Source organism: Anticarsia gemmatalis, chromosome 13 (genome assembly GCF_050436995.1).
Source record: "Anticarsia gemmatalis isolate Benzon Research Colony breed Stoneville strain chromosome 13, ilAntGemm2 primary, whole genome shotgun sequence".
NCBI classification, from domain to species: domain Eukaryota; kingdom Metazoa; phylum Arthropoda; class Insecta; order Lepidoptera; family Erebidae; genus Anticarsia; species Anticarsia gemmatalis.
Window position 1 is genome coordinate 609,530 of NC_134757.1, and position 25,313 is coordinate 634,842.

The window sequence follows — 25,313 nt, forward strand, 5'->3', positions numbered from 1 at the left end:
TTTCACTCGACGATGGATGTTACAATGAGGAAACGAAAAAGCCGTTACGTACGCCTGACGGCTATACTTTTCAAAAACGAAAATAATTTTGATTTTGGCTATTAAAACGTTGATGTAATAAGTCAAATCTGCGATGTGGCCATTTTATCTAAATGTGTTACTTTAATAGCCGGTAATTTTGAATTTCTTCATGCAGAGAGTGAAGACTTTTCATTATTTAAGAGATAACTTGGTCATAAAACTCAATGAAGTTGCATAGTGGCAAACAAATAATTACCTACCTACGAAACAACACAACAAACAAACAAATCAAAATAGAGTGTTTTCTCACACTAAAAATAGGTGCTTTACAACACAATTATAGCACTATTTATAACAAAATCTAGATTTTGACATTTAGAATAACTACTTTGTTGGATGAACCAATTTTATAAAGTTATAGAAACAGTGAAATTGGGGCTACAACCTTTCAAAAACATGAAAGTGATGAGATAGTACATGTTGTGTTCAAACTTTCACAAAATTCAATTTCAATTTTGTAAACTAACAAACTAATTACTCTACACGAGTTGATTATAAAACTTGATACAAGTTGTGAAGGCTAACATATGTCCGGTCACAGACGGTAATGTATTCACTCAAGTATGAATGAGGGGTAATTTGAGGGGGGAGGCCGAGCACGTGTAGCGCTGACCGAAGGTGAGGGTGTACTGTCAATGACAATGAACCAGAATATATTATTGAAACACCAAACAAACACTTTAACAATAGCGATTAAGAGAATAATGAATAACCTGACAAATTACAACTTGTAACAACACAAGGACAGACATCTTGTGACGGCACCACTCGTAATTCAAAGTTCATATTTCCTTGTGTACTACAAAACAACTGATTCATATTTATAATCATGAATGAGCAGACAATAAGACCACACAGTGCTTATAAACGCAATGAATATGACATTAGATGAGCGATAGCCAACGAAGCATATAGAAACAAGTATAGTAATAAAATATTATCTACAGTCGTTTGTTGAAAACGTCTAGACGGTAACAGAAGTTCACGTGTTCAGTTTCGTTTTAAAAATAACATACCTACAGAATAAACGAGATACGATAATAGAATATGATGTCATCGCTCACTTAGTACAGGAGGTAGGTGACATAATTTTTATAACTAATTGCACGGAGATATATCATAATTAAACTTGCGACGTTTCATGTTTGCTGTGACGCCGGCGGCTCTTTTACTTGTTGCCACAACAAGTATGAAAAGATAAGTTTGTATACTCTCATAACGCAAACATTTTAAAATAAGCCAAGAACTACAGGAAGCTCTTAAATTCTCGGAATTCCAGAAAAATAAAAGATAAATCATAATAACAAGTCATAATTTCAATCGTAAACATCTTGAAAACGAGCAAAAAAGTATATAAGAAACCGTGTCAACGATAACCGATCACATTACTGAGGCGAACTCAACGCGACACCTAAAATCCCATAAGTAGAAAAGCTAATCGAGCGTCATGAGTCATCTGAAAGTTTTTCACTTACTCGTAAATAAACAAACAGGCGGTTTCCCTTAAACGATACGATTTTCTTGAGCGATTTTTCCTGGAACATCGTTGTTGGGTAAACAAGCCGCCCACGCGACTCCACCAAAGGTCAAGGAGTAATGTCACCACCCACACACGGTTCCAAATCAAATGAACGATATTCTCTTTGGATTACATTATCTTAGTGCCCACACACAGGTGGGTGTTGGTATTTGAGAGAAAAATGAATATGTTTCGTGAAAATATTACAAACAAATTAATAAAAGTTTTCAGCACTCGCTATGTTGAACTTGTTATTTTATATTACCTGCGAGCTGGCTACTCTAATATATACAGAGACGCTATAAATACGTCGTAGGTAGTGAAGCTTTGCGCAACTACTAAAACATTTACAGTTAGGCGATTCCCCACAGTAATGCCTAGACCGGTTAATCAATTACATTTTTTATTACGAAGAACGGATCGAATCACCATCATGGTCAAAACCTACTAAATATAATATAAATGTGACTTCCTACTCCAATGCTTTTGTCACGGAAGCCTACATTTCATAATGAAAAAAACTATTGAGTCGATTTTACGCTTCAACGATTTGAAATTGACTTGCATTTAATTCCAGGCGATTTCCTTGGAAGAGTTCAGCACAAAAAATCAATGAGTCTGTATTATCCTGCGTCGTTAGTGTCGATCACTTGAGATCATAATTGTCCGCACAAGAAACTGCTCATTACACAACTAGCTTCGACATTTGATGACTTCACATCAAATTGGTTCTACTGGTCTTGGTTATTAAAGAAAAAAAACTAAAAGTGCAAGTAGTAAAAAAGCTATTATTTGATAAAAATCAACAAGCAGCAAGAAACTGAAAATTTAAATGTAGAGTTAGACATCACGTAAAATTGTTAAAGATTTTTATTATATTCAGATGTTAATTGATTCAAATAACAGATCTCTCATGTTGAAACGCTAAGTGCTTTGGCAAATCCGACGCCCACACTAATCTGATAAATAATACATCAAACAACCTTCCCAGTTTTTAGTAGAGCTGCTGGTTTTCTAGGAAACTGTTGAGATCGTTTAATGGAAACTTGGTAACGGTAAATACGGAAAACGACATTACGGAAACCTTAAGTATTACAAGTAACACAAAAGGTCTCAAGGCTCCAGGTGTTTTTGTACGCAGTTCACGCTCTACTGGCGGGATGGAAGTAAACATTACGCAGACAGATGCAACCATGCGCGCACTATGTGGAGACAAGGATCAATGGAAATAGAAATTGTAGAGCACGGTACAATAACTATCAGTTAAAACGAGTTAATCGACCTGAATAACAATAAACACAAAGTTGTACAAAGGTCAAATACTTTGGTAGTAGACATGACGTTTAACCTTTCGAAAGTAACATTTAACGGTTACACGAGACAACAAACATAACAGATTATGACATGGCTCGCTATCTCCCCGAATTGTACAACGTTCAAGCATTACACGGCATAAACCCACGTTTGTTACGCGACCACTGACTTGAGCACATAACGGCACATAAGGTATATCATTATTATACTCTATTAAACATTCCCTTCTAGTGAATCATGGTAATTATACGTTGTAGCGGTACACGCTCTAATTTACCTAATAAATATGGTCAGTCTTTGTTGGTAAAATAATTATTGTCTGCGCAAATTCTTCTTCAGGCTAATCTTTTGTTATGAAATGTAGTCACTTAGCTGATCTGATGTAACTTGAAAGTTTGCATTACACGAAAAGATTTCACAGTATTAAGTATCGAGAGAAGGCGTTCCTTCCATGGATCGAATAACTCGAAAGTCTCCCGGAATACAAGACTAATCTCAAAACAGGAGTTAAGTCGTTGTTTCTCGATAACGTAACATGTACACAGAACAATTAGCAGCCGCAAGTCAGCAAGAAGCCAGTTCGATCCGCGCACAAGTACCTGGTGAAAACCGATCAATGGATCCGCGGAAACTCGAGTACTTCCTAGAACCGCTAATGGCAGTGTTAGTCAACAACCATTTCTGTTGTTTACCTATTGACAGTTTGACGTCAATGCGGTCACAATGTCCAGGCCCTATGCTTTATTATAAATGTCTTTATTAACTAAATATTAGTCATCAAATATTGTTGTTATTGACTCGTTTAATGACCTTATTTCTGATCCTGTAGAGTAGTCATGCGTTCCGTTGAATACACCTTAGTCTTGAATAGGAGCATTTGATTAGACTGTATTTTGTAATATGATTTCAATTTGTTCACTGCCAACTACTTCTACTTCGGCCTGAAGTCCCACTTGACCTAATTTATCTCGTTACTCATATTTACCCTGCAGAAATACCATCAGTAGACTAGTAAAGTATTTAAATAGTAAACTTTTATGTCATTACAGTATACGTGACGATTAACCACAACAGGACATCTGAATGGGTCGCGAACAACAATAAAAGTTCAAATGGGAATTACGAAAGCATGAATCAGTTTCAAATTGACATTTTGTAGGCAAGTTTTATATACAGGATAGTTTCATTCATGAATTAAAATGTATTTAGTTAACTCGTAGCCGGAAAGAGGATGGAAACATTGTATGAAACGAACATGACGAATTCTGTTTCTGCGAAATCCCGGGAATAAAGGGCAGGTTGAGTTTGTCTAGTAGAGAATAAAAGTGCGTCCTTCGGAGTGTTCCTGTATCACGCAGCTCACACGTCTAGACTGAGTTCCGTAATTATTTCTGTCGCAAATTCAACTGGTGCGTGCGTCATTCGATCTTGACGCAATGAACCGAAAAAATCGCATCCATTGTCACTCTGTTAATGCAATCGTGTCTAGATTTTGAATCAAAACATGTCATGATTTTTCCAGAAGTTATTTAATGTGTGATTTCTCCGAATATCCATATAACAAGAGACAATGCTACCAGACAAAACAAATACTCGTTTTTATTGTAGAACTAATTTAAAATTCATGAAAAATACTATTATCAGGCGGCTAAGCAACTGAGTATATAAGTTGGAAAACATGTTCCACCCAAATTTAGGCGATTTAGCATACAATACACAGGTGACTTTGCATTCTCGTTAATTCTGGAATATTATTAATTCGCGGTGATCTTAACCACTTTAAAATGCAAAATATATTTGTGTTGCCTAGTTCCTGGAGACACAGAAACTTCGAGAAACAAAATAAATGCTAAAGAAATTGTGGATGACATAGTTCGGAAACAGACATTCAGCATTTGGCAGACATACAGCCGCTTACCTCATTAAGTAATATTTTGTAAACACAAAACTTACTGTGTGTACGACACCAATAATTTCATAAAATCTTCACCTCGGGTATTACCGGCAAATATAATCGCAGACACGAAACCAAACAAAAAAGAGATTGTCGATAAAATTAGCGATAAATGTAATAAACACAAAGAAGAAGCCACTCTGTCGGTAGATTACACTCGATTCTAAACGCACACATCCATCACTTAATGCAAATTGTCGCGTCCAAAGATAGCCCCTGTTATCTGGCTAACGTCAATTAGGACTATTTATAGCACCGATAACGATTTCATCGAAGGCCGACATGAAAACCAACAACGCAAGTATCTACTTGATATTATTGAGAATAAATTAATTACAGATTCGCGTTCTGTAGTCAACAATTATGGTAACTGTTCTTGTAAACTTAAAAGGTGGTTTATAAATATTTATTGGATAATTGGTTTATATTACGAATTGATTAAATTGATATTTATCTGGATTCTGTATTTGTGGGTAAATCACAAAGAAAAAGGTGTCAATTCAAACCCTTGTCCCACAATAGTCAATTTAGCTGGACACATAAATAAACAAGAAATGATGAAAGACCAGATTAAAAACCTCACATGTCAATCAAATGACGAATCTTCAAAACTAAAAAAGCCATACCTGATCAAACAATACGATTCAATAAAAAACTTGAAATCAACTTACTCATTAACAAAAGTTAAACATTGACACTTAAAATTATTGACTTTAACATTTCGGAACAAGCAAAAGCTATTTTCGTGTACAAAAAGAGTCAACAAGAAGCTCACGACGTACGACGTCTTCATAAAACGAGAATCGTATTTCACAACATTTGATAAACAACTAGTAAGAGATTATGACAGTGATTTCGTGAAACGCTTATCTAAAGTCTAAGTAAATACGGCTCATCAGATTTGTGACAGCAAAACAGAGAGTATGTTGGTAGTACAACATAGCACAAAAGCCTCAATAGTGGGATCCGGCAGCGGAGGTCAGTGGCCTGCGCGCGCGCCGTCGCGTCTGCCTTCTGGACCTTTCCCGAGACAGGTTCCGCGTAACGGGCGCTGGGACCGTGTCAATCACAATTATTTAGCTCTTCAACCGCGTCTACTTATCGACGCGGCTGTGAGGTATTTTCCTTAACATTCTTCGTAAGAAACTTGTCAATAAAGACAGCTCGTTTTTTTACATTATAATGACGAGAAGTAAATTCTGCAATCAAGGTCTGTGAATGTAACACTATTTTCCTTTTTTAAAGTCACGAGTGCTATATCTAAAAATAACTTTGACTTTTCGAAAATACAACAAAAATGACAAAAGCTTCGATATTGCGAGCCTTCGCGAGTAATTATTTTGAACCGGAACATAAAAGGTGTCCGACATGAATGTGTCATTTTGTGTTTCATTGAACTTTTTGCAAATCATGGCCTTTATGAATAATGCAAACGCGTTATTGTTCGATATAAAATAAAATAACAAAATTTCGATTGAATAGAAAAAGGAGGTTCTTGTGTTCCTAATAACAAAAATAAAAAATATTACCGAAGTTGAAAACTCTAAGCAAAACTAAGAAAATTATTTCCAACTGTGCATAGTGACAGATAGTGCAAATAAAACTAATACAGACAAGGAAGAAGACAGTAAGAACAGCTCATTGATTAATATTCATGAATCTCTTACAACACAACAAGAATTACAAGTGACTGATAGAAAAACAATCGCTGAACATTCTTTGAGAAATGATTTCAAAGAAGTTAATAAACAAATACCGAATGTGGATTCAGATCCTGGTCAAGGGTAAAAGGGTAATGTATGACAGACTTAAATTATATGCTTTAAACGTATATAAAAGTTTAACGACCAGTTACGCCTTCCCCAAATAGTTATGGTCAACTTAAGAGACAGTTTTATCTTTGGTCATTTGTAAAACCGTTTTTGTTTTGAAATGGATACTTACATCTTAGTTACAAAAGCATTTAATTACACTTCTGTTATATCCACAAGTCACAAAGATCCTGACCCGGGCGTCGTATCGCCACTTTCTACTCGTAAACAACGACGATGACAACAAACGCAATTGTCTACAGTTAACTTGTTGATGTACAAAACAACGCAACCGTGAAATTTGTAAGGGACTTACAATAACATCATATAATTAATTTATAATTTCATTATTACTTAAGTGGTTAAAGCATCTACAATTTTCGAATCTAAAGTTCTAACTAGTTTTGAGAGCCACAATATAAAAGAAACGTTTAAAACGACTACTAATTATGAATTCAATGCTAATTATGAGAAGTTTTTTAATACCATCAATGAAAAAAACAATCTTGAATAGACCTACGAGTTAGCAGTCACATGGTACCGTTATCTATAGTACTATGAGTATTAACAATACCTATTATTCAGAAACACTACTAACACTTGCTGATCGTATGATAAGTAGCCTAGCAGATAACAGTTCTGATCTAAGTCATCAAGAAGATTTATACGGTGATAGATTTAGGTCATAACATGGCGAAAATGAGTTATCGTAATGAAATAGATGAAGTCAGGATCTCGATATCCGCTGCTGATTTCAATCTACTGGACGAGCACTAGTTAATTGATAATATCGCTACAGGCAGTTAAATTGCTGATTAAGTTAAACATTTAGTTTGATCGAGTCTGATTTACCATAATGTCTAAGCTGGTGATTTTATGGACTGTTTAGAATTTCTGAAAGAAAACCTTGACCCTGAAGCAACACCGCATGTTGTAATACTTAATATATGAAAGTTTGTAAGTATTGAATTATATTATATACCTCTATATACACTTGGAAACCTACTTAACAGTTCAGACCATTAAAAACAAGTTGCAAACTGACGCAAAACTAAATATTGATAGAAGCATTGTTAACCAAACAATAAAGAAAATAAATTGGAATACATTATCTTTTGGTGTCACGACGATAACAAGACACGTGTTGCTTTTATCTCGACGACAGGCGATGCCGGGCTGTGAGCTAGTCTAGCCTTACGTAACAAGCTTATGGTTAAGTGCAGATTTCAGATTAGATTAAACCATTATCGATATGAACTCATGTACTTATATTGTTGTGTTATGATTGTTTATCAACGAAAAACTGCATTTAAAACAGTTATAAAACTATATTCTGTAATGGAAATTAGTCGGTACATCACTTAGAACATAGACTACTGATTACCACCGGTACATCTGGTTAAAACATCTTGTAAACAAAAGTAAATAATACATGATCGCGTAAATTCCCTTGTTGTATAATTATATTCGTCGTATATACATATTCACGAGGCACCTCATCAACTTAGACTCGACAAAAGCCTTTGATTTAATTACATTGCGTGCTAAAAGCGTAAAAGAAAGACAATTGAAAAACTTGATAATGTAGTGTGATAGAATTATTTAGCTAGTGGAACGAGCGTAAAAAATACCGACACCTAAAAAGGAAACTAACTCAGACATGTAATATGCAAACACTAACAGCTTAAGTCAATTGCACCCAGTTTCTGTGCGGTCTGTACATAAATATAACCAGTTCTAATATAGAGGTACAAATGTTTAAAGACTGCTTTAGCATATTCAGAGTATTTTGACTTCGTAAGATAAAATAATTTTGGGATCTCACAAGGAACAAATCTGGCGCCAAAATGATTATGGGGAACATATTTGGAGTCCTTTAGGGTTCACACCTAGGGCCTATATAATTCAATATCACATATTAGTAGGTCGTTTTCACCATGTATTAAATATGCCATTAATAATAACAGCTATTGAAATCTTTAGTTGTTAAGCAATAAAAGTAAATAGCTTGAGAATACAGACAATTGTTTCTACGTTACTATTGACAATTATACAATTTACATGACAACTGAGTAAAGCAGCTTGTACGCGAGTAGGTACTCGAAGACAAACACATTATAATATTGTTTCGGAAAAACATGTACACTGAAGATATGAAATCTATGAAGAGTCTCAATGTACAAGCAGACATATAGACGACCTAAATGATTTGATATTACCTAATTACCGATGACTATTAAATTGTAATGTGTTAAGTCATGTTTGTGATTATACGTGATTATTTGTTTTAAAAATAGACGCCAGCGAGCACTCTATAAATATTGTAACTTTTGACATTTCCAACGGTGCTGGAACTTATGATTCCAGTCACGTCTCAATAACAACCTTGGCAGTGGTGAAAATTCCCCGTAAAGCACCACATTCAGCATTGTAATAAACAAGTCTGAGCGAGGAAAGGATGTTGACATAGTTTCTGCATCATTAAGATACGTTTTACCCTCAAAAACTTGAAGATTGAAGCTCGTAAATAAAAACAACTCGCAAACTTATTTAAAACGAGTTTTGAATGTTGCTAAATTTCCATAAATTAATTTAATTTGAAACGATAGTGATAAACCGAGACATCACGTAATTCGCAACAATATCAAGCGAGGAGAATGATAACAGGGCGAACGCGGATACGACGTCCATAGTTGCGCACACGCATACAACGCGCGACACATACATGCACGCACACACGCGCACCGGACCAAAATAGCATCGCCGATAGCGCAAACACACCAACACACGCCCACACCTTGTACGTGAACTGTAATAAAAACATACATACACACGCACACCGCGCTATGAATAACACACAAATTGAAATGGAATCATACGAGCGAGCTGATTACGAGCTACGCCGACTGCTGCTGGCACCTCCGGCGACCGCAGCCGGCAGGAGCCGCGGTGGTAATCCAAAACACGATCACAGTGAAAGCCGATTTCGAGTATCGACCTCGAATTTATTTGCATACCGCGATAAAAACTAGGCCCAAACGACAATACAAGAGGGACCTCTTTACGAGCGAGTACCGGTTCAGTCTAGTTCCAATTATAGGAGCGCACCGCAATTCTATGTCATGCAACATATCGAGGAATGTGGATCTGCGATGTCGCCGTATGTCGAAGCGGACTCACCTAAATTTATGACATACATGGCCTGGGAGCGCTCGAGCCTCCGCGCGTGCTCCACGGCCGGGTATAGTCCGCCGGAATCCACTTTTAAGGCACTAATAAACTGTAACACAAACAATAACCACTGCGTCAAGCGCAAGCATCTTATGTGGGCACTGGCACTTGCCGTCGAACGGCACCGAACCGATTAGTACGACACTCGATGAAGCGACAGGTGAGCTCGGATCGCGGTCGAACACTGAACGAGCGAGGCGCGGCGCGGCGGGCGGGCGGCGGCGGCGCGGGTGACGCGGGCGCACCGCACTCCGCGCCGCGCGCCAGCGCATCGCGCGCAGCGCTACAGCCGCTGCGGGCACCCGCTGCCGGCGCTGACGTGACGCATCGACGTTTTCGCCAAAACGACTTAATTCTTGGCAATAGTTTCCACACAAAAAACACGGTAGACTGTAGGATGCAATTTTCCGAGAACCGATTCCTCCGAACTCACTGAAAATTTTGCCGAATAAATGAGACGCTGACATGACTGACACTGATGCTAATATTCATATTATACTTCAAAAGTCATAAATATATCTTTATTAATTTCTAACGCGTCATCGACCACAAGATATAAATAAAATTATCAATTGATACAAAACGTTTTGTTTCATCGGTAAGTATCGCACGAGGATGTTTTGAAGTATAAAAACTGTCCGACTGACCAACACGTGAGTTCAAAGTTTTAATTCGGCAGTGACGCAATATTTGCTAAGTTATGTTCACAAAGATTACTCGATGTATTAATAGAACACCGAAAACAGGCAAACAAGACACTAGATACATAACAAAGTATAAAATGTATGACATGAGTGAGGTATTGAAAGGGGGATGAGCGAGAATAAATAATTTGAAGAATAATGTTGACGAACAAAACAAAAGATCAGAGGCGAAAGATACGTATGTAAATGTTTGTAGCACAAACATACTTTCACCGGTTGACAATTGACAACAACATCGTGTGGAGAGGCACAGAGATGGAAATAAAACAGGGTGTTTACGTGACAACTATTGTGATGAGGCCCCAAGTTGCGCAAGTACTGATTACGCGAACAAGCACACCAGGAAAATGTTGCACCGAAATATACGCGTACAGTTTCATTGTCAGCGACGCGGTTCATGAAGTGCTCAATTGGTTACAACTATTGCTGAATTCGGAGATTCTATAAATAGTATTGATTTCGTCAGCAAACCAAAAGCCTACTAGGTTTTATTACTAACAGAAATACGATACGCAATTGTTTGTGCAAGTGTAAATCGAAACATGTTCAACTGTATCGAAAGCCAATGCCAAATCTATTCACCTGTGCAACAACAAAAATGAAAATTAAATAGAAGCTCATTAATATTTTATACCTAAAATGGCATGATATATGGAAATTATCACCGGATTATTTATAAAATATACTGACCACTACTGTGATAATGTTGTTAAGTTTTATTTTTAAGTGTTTTATCATTGTTTATCGGTAAAATGTGAGAGATTATGGGTCCGTGAGCAATGGCGCCCCAACTTATCGAGCTATAGGTCACTTGTTGAATATTTAGGACGTGTGATGACGTAGGACATACGTCAGCTGATTGCATCTGTGATTGTACGTGTCCTCGCGTACAGTTTATGAGAATAACGCCCGCAGGACGACTGTTTGAATATTAATATGTTACATTAGTTATTACGGGCCGGTATATGGCAGCGGTTAAATGTATGATAGAAGAGAGAGACTAGGAAATGATGTTGACACGATATATGAAACTGAAGTCTAAAGATAAAAATTTCAAGATTTATTGACATAAGGGTTGTTATTTTTACATAGCCTTGATATCTTCAGACGAAGCATATTGCAGACCAGAAATACAGACTCCGCTCACAATGCGTTATTAGCATAGAACATTATTAGCATATAATAGTGAAACAGCTCAGACAGACAAAAAAACCATTATTGAAATTAAGCAAAGTCGAAGTGAAACTCATAAAATAAAAGTAACTCATAAATCATTGCCGGTGGATTTAAGACAAGTTAATCCTATGATTAACAACGTAATTTAAATAATATTTAGGCAAATCAAAAACACCATCAGTAAAATCAAAACTTTCGCAAAACTTAATCAAAAAATTTCCAAAATCATAAAGTCAAAAATGTAACCCGCCTTCTTTATAACGCAGACGAATTTTACAGTATTGAATGCAAATCAACTTTCATTTCTCCGTATTATATGTAACAGTTAAGTTAATAAATCCCCTATGCTGATAACAATAACCAGTTTCATTTTGGATACCACCTTATATAATCGGTATATTCCCAGTTGTCCCCTCTAACAATTTCACCCCGGGGTAATAACTGGGAATTTTCTTCCTACTGGGAAGACCTACTTCTCATATAATGGGAATACAACCCATTATATGAGACATTTCAAAAATACTGGTCAAAATCACGAAATCAGGATACGTTTTAAATACTGTGTTTCTTTACAAAAAAAAGGAAAAGGAAGCTTTATCTTCTATCTTTATAAAGTGTCAGTTTTTGATCTATATTATACAAAATCCTCAGTCATAAGATTTAATTAGGAGGAAATTCCCAAGAGCATAGATAGACATAGAATAATTTCAAAGCATCTATGTTAATAACGAAATAGTTTACCACGAACATCAACTGTTTTAAGGATAAACATACTTGCTGCTAGAAAAACCAGTACTTATAAAATTCTAGGATACCTAAGTGACAAACTGCATGCTTTTTGTTCCACCCACCTACATAAGGCACTTTAGCACGTGACCACAAGACCGCTGCTCCACTGCTCTGGCGAGCTCGACGCTCTCGATACCACACTAGTACCGGTATCGAGATTAAATTATAACTTTTCCTTATTCGTTACTACCATTAATCAAGCTGAGGACATTTTTTGATTCGGTTTTGAGTAAGTCAATGATGTAAACTGGTTTGATTAATGAAATCAGAGCCATTTTAAAGAGGTGAATTATTTTTATGGGAACACTGGATTACCTTAACACTTACACTAGTTATTTATGGTACTCAATGTTTTATTTTTATAAAAAAACCAATATCCAATCATTTATTCATTTAGGTCAAATATTGGCACTTATGATAGTCATTACAATTACTAAATCTACCACTAGCTCGGAAAGGGGGGTAGAGCCTTATAAGAAGAGCTACCAAGAAACTCACGGCCAAATTATGGCCCGAATTTGTATGAAGGGATGTATTTTGTAGTCCAACAAGCCTTCTGATATCAACCGGATACGTGACTACTAATAATTTTGTAACAGAAATTAAATAACCTCTCCAGAAACCACTATAGGATCCGGGACTACAAGAACAACAGTAGTTTCACTGCTGCAGGTCCGTGGGAAGTAGGTCACAACTTTGAAAAGTCATAAATACCTCAGCAAGAAGAATAAGGCTATCCCCACTTACCAATAAGACTATTAATATACGATTAGTAATAGATAATAATGGAGTGCTATGACTGACTGGTGAGAGGCGACGCAGTCATAACTGTGCCTCGTGACCTCGCAGTGACCTTGACCTTTGATACGTAATCACATAAACTGTTTGTAATATTTTGTTTTGCCATACATTTCGAAATCCTACTTCCGTAGTATGTACTTTGCTAGCTTTTGCCTGCGACTTCATCCACAGAAATGATTGTCTGGGATAAAAAATATCCTAGGTATTATAAGTATAAATATAATTTAAAATCTATCTGTGTACTGCATTTCATCAAAATTCTTTCATTCGTTTTAACGTAATTGAGTAGAGCAAGCAAAAGGCAAACATTCACCAAAACTGACGCATTTATGATATTAGTATAGTATAGATTTTTACTGCTTTTTGTGGTCAACCTCGTAAAGAAGGAACCAAAAGGATTATAGAGACATTTAAATAAGAATTTCCAAGTGGTCAACCATTATAAGTCAATACATTTTGATTTCGGAAAACGTTACTTAATTTTGATCATCTAACCAACCGGTTTGTTTTGAACACTTTCATTTTATTTTGTAATTTCAAAGGGTCAGGTGACGCCATGACGCCATGTCTACATGGCCACAACATTATTTATTACTACCAAAAAAAAAACAATGAAAATTATAGTATGCTTCTACAGTTTGGATGTAATATAACGAATGTAAGTCTAATTGAAACCAAAAATTTCAATGATAACATATGCAAAACCTTGTTAAACTACCCACATAAAAATACTTAATGCATTGAATATAATTTATTTACATATTTTATCGCGTAATGACGTCAGAATGGTCGCAAAATGACCTATCTCAATATATTACTATTTTGCATTGACTAAGCCTTGAGACTAGTTAATACTATTTTTGGTCTTGAGTATATTTTTATAAATAATAATTGTTATTCTAATCTATAAAGACGTAAAACCTTTAATTAAAACTGCACACGGCAATGACACAGCATATAAAGTAAGTGACGCTAAAAAAGTTTATCTATTCACGTGAATATCACTATAACAGAAATAGCACGAGGAAAATAATTAAAGTTTTCAACAAAATTGCACGAAGAACAATGACATAATCCAATTACATATGAATATTTTCTTTTGCAGTATTTCCCCAACCCGCACTTGGCCAGCGTGGCAGACTCCAGGCCCAAAACCACCTTAATTTAGGAGACCCTTGCCCTGCAGCGGGACAGTAATTGGTTAAAAAAAATCGCTGGTGATTTTTATACTTAAATCAGTCTAACAGTGTGTTGTTGTTTGTTTGTTCGTTAGTGTTATTACTTTTTATTTTATTTGAATTACAAACAATATTACATAAGTGTAACAAAAATACATAATATCAAGTTGACCGGAAAGCATAACATATTTTAATATTAAATATAATATGCAAATATTTGGAAAACACCGCAAATATAACCACATCCTCGTTCGCTTCAAATTAATCATAAACAACATACATATTCTAAGAAAAACGAAAACGATATCTTTTAATAAAAGCTGAACAATGATTATATCACCAGTAGGTATATCCTATATCAAAACATAAGGAGTTTGAATCACTAACTACGGAATTAACTCGTCGAGACGCGCACCCGCGTCACTCCATGACACACACAACCTTGTGTTTTACTTGCCAAAATACAGTTAATTTTAACATTCACTTTGTCAACGTTTGTATGATTAACATTTTGTTTGAAAAGAAAAAAAAATATATACAAATCATCAAATCTGTTATACTTACCTAATAGCATAGGTGTATGAAATACAGTCATGTTAGTTCCATGTAATAGCTATTGCTATATACCAAGCACGTTATTAAACTCCTAACTACTGTTGAGAAAGACTAATGAAAATTAGAAAATACTAATAGTACTATGCCCGACCCGAGAATCGAACCAAAGACTTCGTGATCAGCAGTCTATACACTATCGCATAGAGCACAGATCCAGTATATATTCTAATAAAAGAAATACAGTACCTACATAATTTTTTTTCGAATCGAAGACACTTTTGTTGCCTGTCCGTATTGTTGGATACGATTTTTATCATGAAACTAGACGATGTAAGTCAGATTTCAACAGGAAACATATATGTAGGTTGCATTTTGGTTGCACTTTGTACCGTCATTTTGGTTCTAAAGTCCAAGGCAATTTTTTTGCGAGAATTCTTAAGGTATAGCTATGAATACCGATTTGGACAAAGATTAGGACTTGTTATATAAAGTTAACAGTCATATGCGGAAACATCAATATACGTGAAAGTAATAAAAACAGCACAATACTTATGAAATTCATAGTTGAAGGAAGTATTTAGCCTTAAGACTGTCAATATCTAAGCACCGTCACTAAATTACTGCCAACTGCAAAGCATTTTAACATCTACTTTATTGACCTCGTAAAAAACAGTTATCATGTTTTCTGAATAATCAATATTATTAAAAAAAGAGTAAAATTTTCCAATCACTCCAATATATTCGTTAAGTCTAGACGAGATTGTGATAAGTTTTATTGAGCGAATTCCATCACGATTATATTAGCGATTTTATCAAACATCTTTGCTTAAATGTCAAATAAACTCGGTTAAACGACTACCATTTAACGTCCGCGTGGAGTTTAAGCGACAACTTAAGTATTAGATAGCATCTAATTATACATTCTTGCTAACAGCTTTGATAATCCTCTTAATATTTTATTAATTATAAAGTAGCAATCGTCCGCAGTGTCGTTCGTGTTTTTAATTTGTTTAAGGTGGGTCTATGGTAAAGGAGCTCGAACAAACGCACTTCTAAAAGGAATATGTACTAGACCCGTGCTCCACTCGTCTGACTTTAATATTTCTAAATTTTTTTTAGTAAGCTGCTCTACCTTTACCAGAAAATCGAGTAGAAATTGTTTGGCCTTTGCGCAGCTAACGCTGGTTATAACAACGATGTAGACGTTGGTTATCGGGTAAGATTAAAAAAACATGGACTAATATATCAATATAATTTTATCTCAAACAAGGAAGCCTTGCAAAATTCCAAACTCAATACCAAAAGATCGATAAAAATCGCTTTATGAGTTTCATATCAGCACGACAACTGGCACACTTCTCGTCCATAGCTCTTTCAATCAATTAGGATTTCCTAGAGATTATACTGTCGCTAATTTAGTACGACACTGGAGAATAATATCGACTATAAATAAGAGTGCGAGTGTTTGTGAGCGGCGCCGGCGCCGTGCCGGTCCGGCGTCGTGGGTGACCAACCTTGTCTAGACCTAAACTAACAGTCACGGCTATTTACGTAACCACGGTTATTGGTTTTGTTTCTTGGAAATTTTCGACAATTTGGCTCGGGATGTACTGTCGTTCACCCCTGGATAGGTGACTAGGTTCTTCCGCTAAATACAATTTTATAATAGAGTAGCTTCTGCTGGCGCTTTCTGTGTGACATATACCGATGAGTATTTCCCGGAAGAAAGGCAGCTGATTAATGATTTATTAGTTATATTTTTAAACCAAGGACACTGCGAACCCATCATCAGTGCTTACTTTTAAATAAGCTATATTTAAGATAGCTTTGCTGCTAATAATGTAGCTTTGACATGCTTGAGAAGCCTTTAGCGCTTAGAGTCTCCTCAACAAAAGCCTCTAGGTTCCCCTTTTTTGGAAGACTTGCCAATATGATCACTCTTAATTATTGTCAAAAGTCAATATTCACGTCGACATGTTATACGTCATAATTGTTAAATAAAACACAGCTATAGGTCATTGTCAGTCAGAGGCACACAGACGCCCCCGACGAAGGTTGACATAATTACTCGGTGAACTTCCTTCATACGAGTGATATTTTATATCGAAGCCTAGCAGGACGATTCATATGCAGATCACATCTTGTAACTTGAGCATGTATGTAGTACAATGAAAAGAAAAAGGAGTCAAAAACATTTTCAGGAATATCTTGGATATTTTTTTGTTTGTCTTTATGTTTCTATACTTCCATAACCAACATATTTATTAGTTGGTAGAAGAATATTTTTCAGGTGTCAAATCACATTTTGTTCAGTTCAGTTTAGTAATATTGGTAAATGTTAGTCTTCCTTTCCAAATATTATAGATTGGTCCCGTGGGGTAAGTAAGATATTACATATCACTGGTACTACTACTAATTACCAGATTTCTGCTTCTAGTTCAATTCACATTCCTTCATAATATTAATCCTTGTTTCCATGGAGACACACGACCGGCCTCCAACAGGGCACTAATAACTCGATAATAAAACATCAGATAAATAGCGATAATATGTGACAAATCTTACTATTATTATAGAGGAGAAAGATTATATGTTTGGATGGATTTTTGTTACTCAATCACTCTCACACTGAAAGGATTTTTGATGAAATTTGGTACACATGTAGTTTATAACTTGGACTTCATGCCCCAAATAGTATTACGCAGGTAAAGTCACAGGAAAAAGCTAGTATATAATCATGATTACGTCACAGTTACTTCACAAAACTATTGAACTTTCAAAATTTGAACATGGTCGTGTCACAATCTAAACAACATAATTATGGTCATTTCATTATGATCCACGACCAGTTTGACGTGAACGTCGATTATGTGCTCATAGTTATTTTTATTTTATACATATATCATAAGCTTTATTAGAATGTCTTTGGATATGCCATATAAATCTGAGCCACCACACCTCCATAATAAAAATATTTTAAAGTATCAATCGGTTTTTTTTAAAGCGGCTGTCACCACCAAGATGTATGGTCTTCCCAATTGATACTCTTATTAGAAGACTGAATTGGTTTCCGCTACGTTAAAATACTCTTTGCACGTGTATCTCAATTTTCTATACACCTTTACACCTTGGGGCGTGATGGGATGACATAACTAATAACCAAAAACTTTCACATACAAAGTCCTCACAATTTGTTGTTATATTTCGCGAGCGAATAGATATAATGCGGGTGACGTGTAATATTTTTTATAGATGTTGTTGTGAGAGCAGACCTTGAGTGCCGTTTCCTTCGCATCTCGCTTCCTAGTTAACTGAGATGTTTCACGTCAAAATTGTTGAGAGAATATGACTTATTGCTAGCAATAAAACATTTAATTTTAAAAAAGAATACAGTTTTTTGTCGACAGGCAAGACAAACTTTCAATTTACGCTAACTTGCTGTTAAAAGAAATATGCAAGCTGGAGTTTTTGAATGAGGTTTAAGTCGCCAATTAGCATTTGACTGGCGTGGCTCCCTGACTCTTTTCAGATTGATAGAAAAGAAGCAGCAATTCTTGAACAATGGATGTCACTCCATGTGATAGAGTTCAGCACCAGCTTTCGACCGGAAATCAATTGAACTAGCGGCAAACAGGAATATTTTTTTTTGATTAGCCTCTGATCGAAATAAAAATGTTAACTCCAGAGGCGGCTCAATGGCAATCTTCAGCCATCAATGAATCAAAGACCAAGACAAAGAGTTCTTCACCAATAACATTAACATCAACATACAACACACTATAAAATCGCATCAATGAACTCATCCAAACACACCTCAGCGTAAACAAATCACGCACTATATTTAGTGTGTGAACACTCAACACGTATTGGCGCCGTGTCGGCACCGTGTCGCCGCCGTGTCGCCGGCGTGCCGTGGCGGCGGCGACTCATAGCGGACGGTAACGGCCGGCGCCTAGGACCATCAAAATAAATATTACTACATGTGTTACTGTACTGTTTATGTCATATGTGAATCATTTGTACTTGATTGTTCATATTGGATAGAAAACCATAGGTTATGATTGACTGCCTCCACTGATAAACGTTGGATCAGACCTATCCTGACCCTGGTTAGTTGGTAGTAATAGTGAATTCAGAATTTGTTGTTTAATTTAACATTAAAATGCTGGGGGGAACTTCATCTGGGTTACTTTAACACTGTGTCTAGTAGGAGGAAGCTATGTCGTCTTTTCTACCAGTACTAGATTCAGCAATTTATAACAGCTATTTCCAGCTGCTTACAGCTGGTTCTCTTTCGGCTCCTTACCGCAACAAATTAGACTTGAGCACATTCATGCCATGGCGAATCTGCAATACTTCTAGTCTAGACCAATATGCTTGTACCAATATATAAATTTGTGAGGCCTTGAAGATTAAATACTACACGGTTAACAATCTAGAACTAGGTAGCAACAAAACAACCCAACCAAAAGATTATAACTTAATATAAAAACAAGACAACCCATATAATAATAGTGAATAACCGCGAGCAGATCTAGCCGATATGCAAACTAGACTATATAAATAGCACACAAGTGGTTCTCCCACAAACGACTAATTCTAGACGTGGGCTAGTTCAGACAACTCTATTTTAAACGAAACATAACAAGTGCACGTTAGAAACTGACAAAAAAACTACACTAGGAACCTGATTATGCAAGTAAAATACAGAATAATATATATTCTCTTAGCCTTTGTTCCAAACTATGTTGGAGTCGGCTTCCAGTCTCACCGGATGCAGCTGGATACCAGTGTTTTACATGGAGCGACTGCCTATCTGACCTCCACAACCCAGTTACTTGGGTATTAACATGATACCCTTCGGTAAGACTGGTTGTCAGACTTTCAAGCTTCTGACTACTGTTAACGACTGTCAAAGATCTTCGAAAATGACAGCCGGGACCCACAATTTAACGTGCCTTCCGAAACACGGAGGAACTCGATATGTATAGGATGGTCACCCATCCACGGAACAACCTCGGCAAGCGTAGCTTAACCTCAGAGATCGATCCGTGCGGCTGTTGTAAACTAAGCCACGAGCTCCTCCAGTAAAATACAGAATAATATAAAGCATTATATTATTCAGTAAAATACAGAATAATATAATGTTTTAGATGTTATCTTGATTTTTTGTAAGGTAAGATGTTAATCTGTAGTTTATTTGCGTAGTAAATGTCAATGTAGCTTGATTATTTCCTTAGAATTGAACTTGATGCATTGAGTAGTGGAAAACTACGAGTGACTTTTAACGTATCAAGAACAACCACTCGAGTGGGTCCCGGTTTATAGACGACAGCGTAGCATACTACCTGAGTGGGTCCTGATTGGCAGACAACGGCAGCGTGGCAAGTCCATAAAGAGATGACGATATGGACTCTCACACTAAAGATCAGCTTCTTATAGCTTTAAACAAAGAGAGGTGAAAAGAGGGAAGGAAGGTATTTGCCCTGCAGTGGGACAGAATGGAAAGACTCTTCTTATAATAAGAGAGGATGATGATACTTGTCAGAAGTCACTATTTATTTTAGACTTGTTTGAGATTTTCATTTATTTTTGTAGTTAATAAAATTATTGTTACTCATGAATAGTGAAACTACGAATTAGTTTTTCTTACAAAGTCTAACACTTGTCAGTTTGTTAGTTTCGAAGGTCAACCCGATCAAAATTGTCCTTTCCATAAAAGTATAGATAGATGAAATCATTTGAGGTCTTAGGTAATACCCGAACCACCTATGAGGAAGGAAATAGATTTACCAAATTCCTATCACCTATTATCCTCACTCCAGTACATTCCTCTACAGGTCAAAGGTCAAATAAGTTTGAACTTAAAACCAAAGACTTAAAATAATAATGACTCAATTTACTGGAAGAAACGTTCATGTCATCCAAGTACGCACATGCAACGTTTATCATTTCCATGTAATTTTGATATTTATACGAATATTACGCTTTTGGCAGTGTCATATCTTGGTGCTTTAGTTGCGCGTGAATCACTGGCTTGTAAAAAATGAACCGCTTTGAAATGTAGTCGTAGGTGAATGTTATTCGTTGGCTGGAAAATGAAAAACGCTTACTGTGTATTGTGAAATTCCTAGGGTACCTCAAACAAAATACATAACCAGGCTAGCTCAAAGTATTACGTTTGAGCATTTAGTTCGACTTACATATTTTGGAAAATACTTAACATAATATTATAGTATTTTTAATATTAATTGTTTGAATTCTGTGACAACCTAGAATTAAAAAAGCCATAAACATCAGCTTTCTCGTTATTGGTATTTCTACAGAATCAGTACAAACACTAATAATAAAACACGACTCTTTTAGGTAAAAAAATGACCACATTAGAAAACATGCAAAGGAATACATAAAATTAAACATTATTTTTGTTCTGTAAATATTTGTGAATTGCTTTATACTTTTTCAAGCTACCTAGTAACCTACCTAAAACAATGTGTCCAAGTTAAACGCCTTTGTCTTAAATAACTGCAAATCACAAAGGCCGAATTTAAACGAAGTCCTGCTTTTTTTTTAAGACAACTCCCGCACTAAGATTACTCTTGTATCGCGGGGACTTTAACAAACATACAAACAACGGACACAAAGTAAATCCAAACCCGAAACAATTATTTGTGGATCGCACACATATTCGTTCCGCGTGGGAATCGAACCCACGACCTCCCGACGCAATGGCAACCTAAGCCACTGCACTACAAAAAACCCACAAAATAATTACTATCCTCACTTTTACAGAGCTAGTCTATCACAAAACTGCAGTTACTTATTGACACAGCATCAAAACTACCAATCCATCCATCTTTCGCTCTATTTACAAAACAAAAGTTCAGCTCGCATCAAAACATCCCGGGACACGTCTGAACAGCTGATATCGGCATACATACAAGCACACACACACACAAGAACTAGCACAAAACACATGTAACACACACATGGACATTGTATCAACGACTTCACTACTATTTCGGCAGGTGACATTAGCTGGTGACTCACTCTGGGAAATCCCAACTGCTATTGTGTAGGGCTGCCACTTAATTTTTATAATGGAGAGAGATTACTTTAAGGTTTTGACCCAATTAAATGGAAGTGGAAAGATTTTTCACAACTTTTGTGTCTCCGTGAAAATTTTAATTTTAAATATATATAAAAATGAATTGCTGATCGTTGGTCTCGCTAAAACTCGTGAAGGGCTGGACCGATTTGACTAATTTTGTTCTTCAATTTGAAGTCGGTGATAAATAAACTATAAAATAACAAGAAAGCGTGAGCGGATCTGCGCGGGTCAGCTAGTTTTAATTATAAAGATGTTTTTTACGGATTCTTCTACCGCAGCTAATACCTTAGAAATAAAACAGCGTATCTACATACAAAACTCTAAATAGTTTCACTATACCACTATTTAAAACATTACTAGGTGTCTGTGATTATAAGTAGGCGTTCTAGTGGTTAATTAACACACTTTGGAATGGAAAATTTTAATAGAAGGAATAAGCTTCCAAAATTTTCCTTTACACCGAAGAGTATCTAATTAGTAACTGGTAGGTACATGATTTTTAAGTATTTCTAACAAGCAATATAACAAGTAAAATAAAACCATTTACTTGCGGTAACTTAACGTTTAATCACTAATTCTATTATTTCTACAATTGACATTACATCTGTGAGTCAGGCTGTTGGGAAATCCCAACATTAGTTAGGGTTGTCGATACGTGGAAATAGGACACAACTAATTTTCTATTACATTCTCATGTTAAATAAAAGAAAAAGTAGATCATATTTCTGATAAATACTAACAGAAATTTAAACTGCTGTTTTAAATCGCGAAATATATTACGATTGTAAAATATTACACCAAAAAATTATATTGCGTAAAAATAAATTTACGCTAGTTAACTTGTTGCCTCATAGGCTTAAAATGTTTTATATCAGACAATTAAATACACGCATTTTTAAGATAAAACCGTTACGGTAAAGTAAAACGGTAATCAAAAATATTAAAAAGACATAAAAAAACGTAATAAGCCGCTATTTGGACCGTAAACAATACTGTTAGGCCTATCTACATAACTTTCGTAATATATAATTAAACTTTACACGTAGATAAAATGTTTTTACATAACATTATGTACATATATTCATGAGTAAATGAATTAATGTAACAATTGTAATGTATAACGCTTGAATTATCATAAATGTTTCCGGTTTTCATTAATTTCGATCACACGTGTATGGAGAGCACAAAACATGAAACTGACAACACCAAAAGCCTTCCTATTGGCAATGCTTTACGAAGACTTACCAAAAATCTAAAAAAAATAACCTAAAATACCGCAACCGAGGAATCGGACTACTTTAGGAATATAAGAGTGGTTTTTATTTATCATAGGCTCTAAGGTGGAATCCATGCTTACTAACATTATAAATGTATTCTTTAATGTTTGTCTTGCATTTACAAAACGGCAATATTTTTTGTACAAAATTAAAATAATTTTATAAAACCACCAAAGTATCTCAAGATTCAAAGAAGTTTGAATAGCTAGACATTAATTTCGCTACAAACGAAAGAAACGCATTCACTTAATTAACAAAAATATTACTTTCCTCGTATCATAAATTCACAAAAAACTAAATATAACAATGAACTAAAAGATAAGTGATACGATAAGCTAATTTATAAGTCATTTACATACAAAATCCTTCACACACATTTAGCAGGAAAGAATTATAACGAATTATAACTCTAATAGAAATAACTCAATGAATTTATGCGAGGTAAAAATACGAGAGATTTTTGTACATAGATAAAAAAATACAGATGAACTCGATAAGAAGTGGATAGCCAAAACCATTACATTAATATAAGAGTTTATAATTGCGAAAAATCATTTTCGTCGCTTTACATTATGGAAACAAAAAATAAAAATGTGTTTTTGTTTGAGTCCAATTAAAAATAATAATTTGTAAGTAGTCCAATGTGGCATCTTTACCTTGGCATGATAACTTTAAATTATTTATTTACAAATATGTTAAGTGCTACTAAACAAAGACTTTAATCAAAAACTATGACTTAAGTTAATAATACAAATACCCGTAACATGGCAAATTAATATGCCACACTTGGCGGTACTTTTTTTTGCAGAGAGAGAACCCTGTGAACGCTAAAGGTATGTGCGCGGGCGCAACTTGCGTCAACAATACAGTTGACAGTTAAACCCACCCATTTGTATATACTTCTTAATACGACCTTGACACGTCCGTAAATATAAAACACTCAAATATTTCCAAAATAAAATCACACTGGTAATTCCCCCAAATCAGGTTGATAGTTATATTAATAAATATGAATATATTTATTATAAATAGTTCTATAAACTAGTACAGTTATAACACAGCCTCTCATTTTTTTTATGATAAACGATTTAAAAAAATCTTTATACTTACTAAAAAGCTACTGTTCTATGAAACTTCTACGAATGGACAACGCACAGTCGAAACTACTGAGCGTAGAAAGTTGAAATTTGGCACAAAGATTCCCTATGAAGTGTAGAGGAGCACCGAGAGAGGATTTTTGAAAATTTTCCACCGAAGGGAGTGAAATTCCACGCGAGGGAAGCCGCAGGCGGAAAGCTAGGTTTTAATAACATTATCAAAAAACAACCGTAAAATAAATATTAGAGGCGTCCCTAGTGAATCGCAGGCGCACACACCGTGTCTCTGTGCGTCAATGCCCCAAATACACTCGCAGTTCGCGGTTAAACGTTCTTCCGTGTGTCACAGTAAATGTACCATCCAATACTGATGGGGTACGATCATGCCAACATTGCCAACTACGTTTGTTTTCAACTCCATTACTAATAACAGTGTTACAAATTACTAGAAATATATATTTATGCTGAATCGTCGAGCGTTTCATGAATGAATTTGTTTATAGTTTATAGACAGGTGTTCTTGTAAACGGTGTTTATGAATGTGTAAAAACACAAATATATTTTGTATGACTTGAATACAAAACAAAACATTTTTTAGAGATTACCGGCTTCCATAGAACCATACGATACATGATACCTTCTTCACTGACTGCTGTTAAACATTGCGACAATATACTAGTGAAAACCCAGAGTTAGCGATGTAAAACATCATTAA

General features: G+C 35.5%; 1 protein-coding gene across 15 annotated transcripts in view; it reads right to left on the bottom strand.

The window, feature by feature from the left end:
• Positions 1-25,313, bottom strand: part of HDAC4 (histone deacetylase 4) — a 104,575-nt gene that overhangs the window by 57,622 nt on the left and 21,640 nt on the right. For 2 of the 15 annotated variants that reach the window (XM_076122312.1, XM_076122303.1), the window contains exon 1: positions 9,860-10,107. The exons of the other annotated variants lie outside the window; for them this stretch is intronic. In XM_076122312.1, coding sequence (XP_075978427.1) covers positions 9,860-9,878 — 19 coding nt within the window. In that variant the 5' untranslated portion in view covers positions 9,879-10,107. Of the gene's footprint in view, positions 1-9,859; positions 10,108-25,313 lie in introns of those variants that run through there. 15 annotated transcript variants of the gene reach the window in all.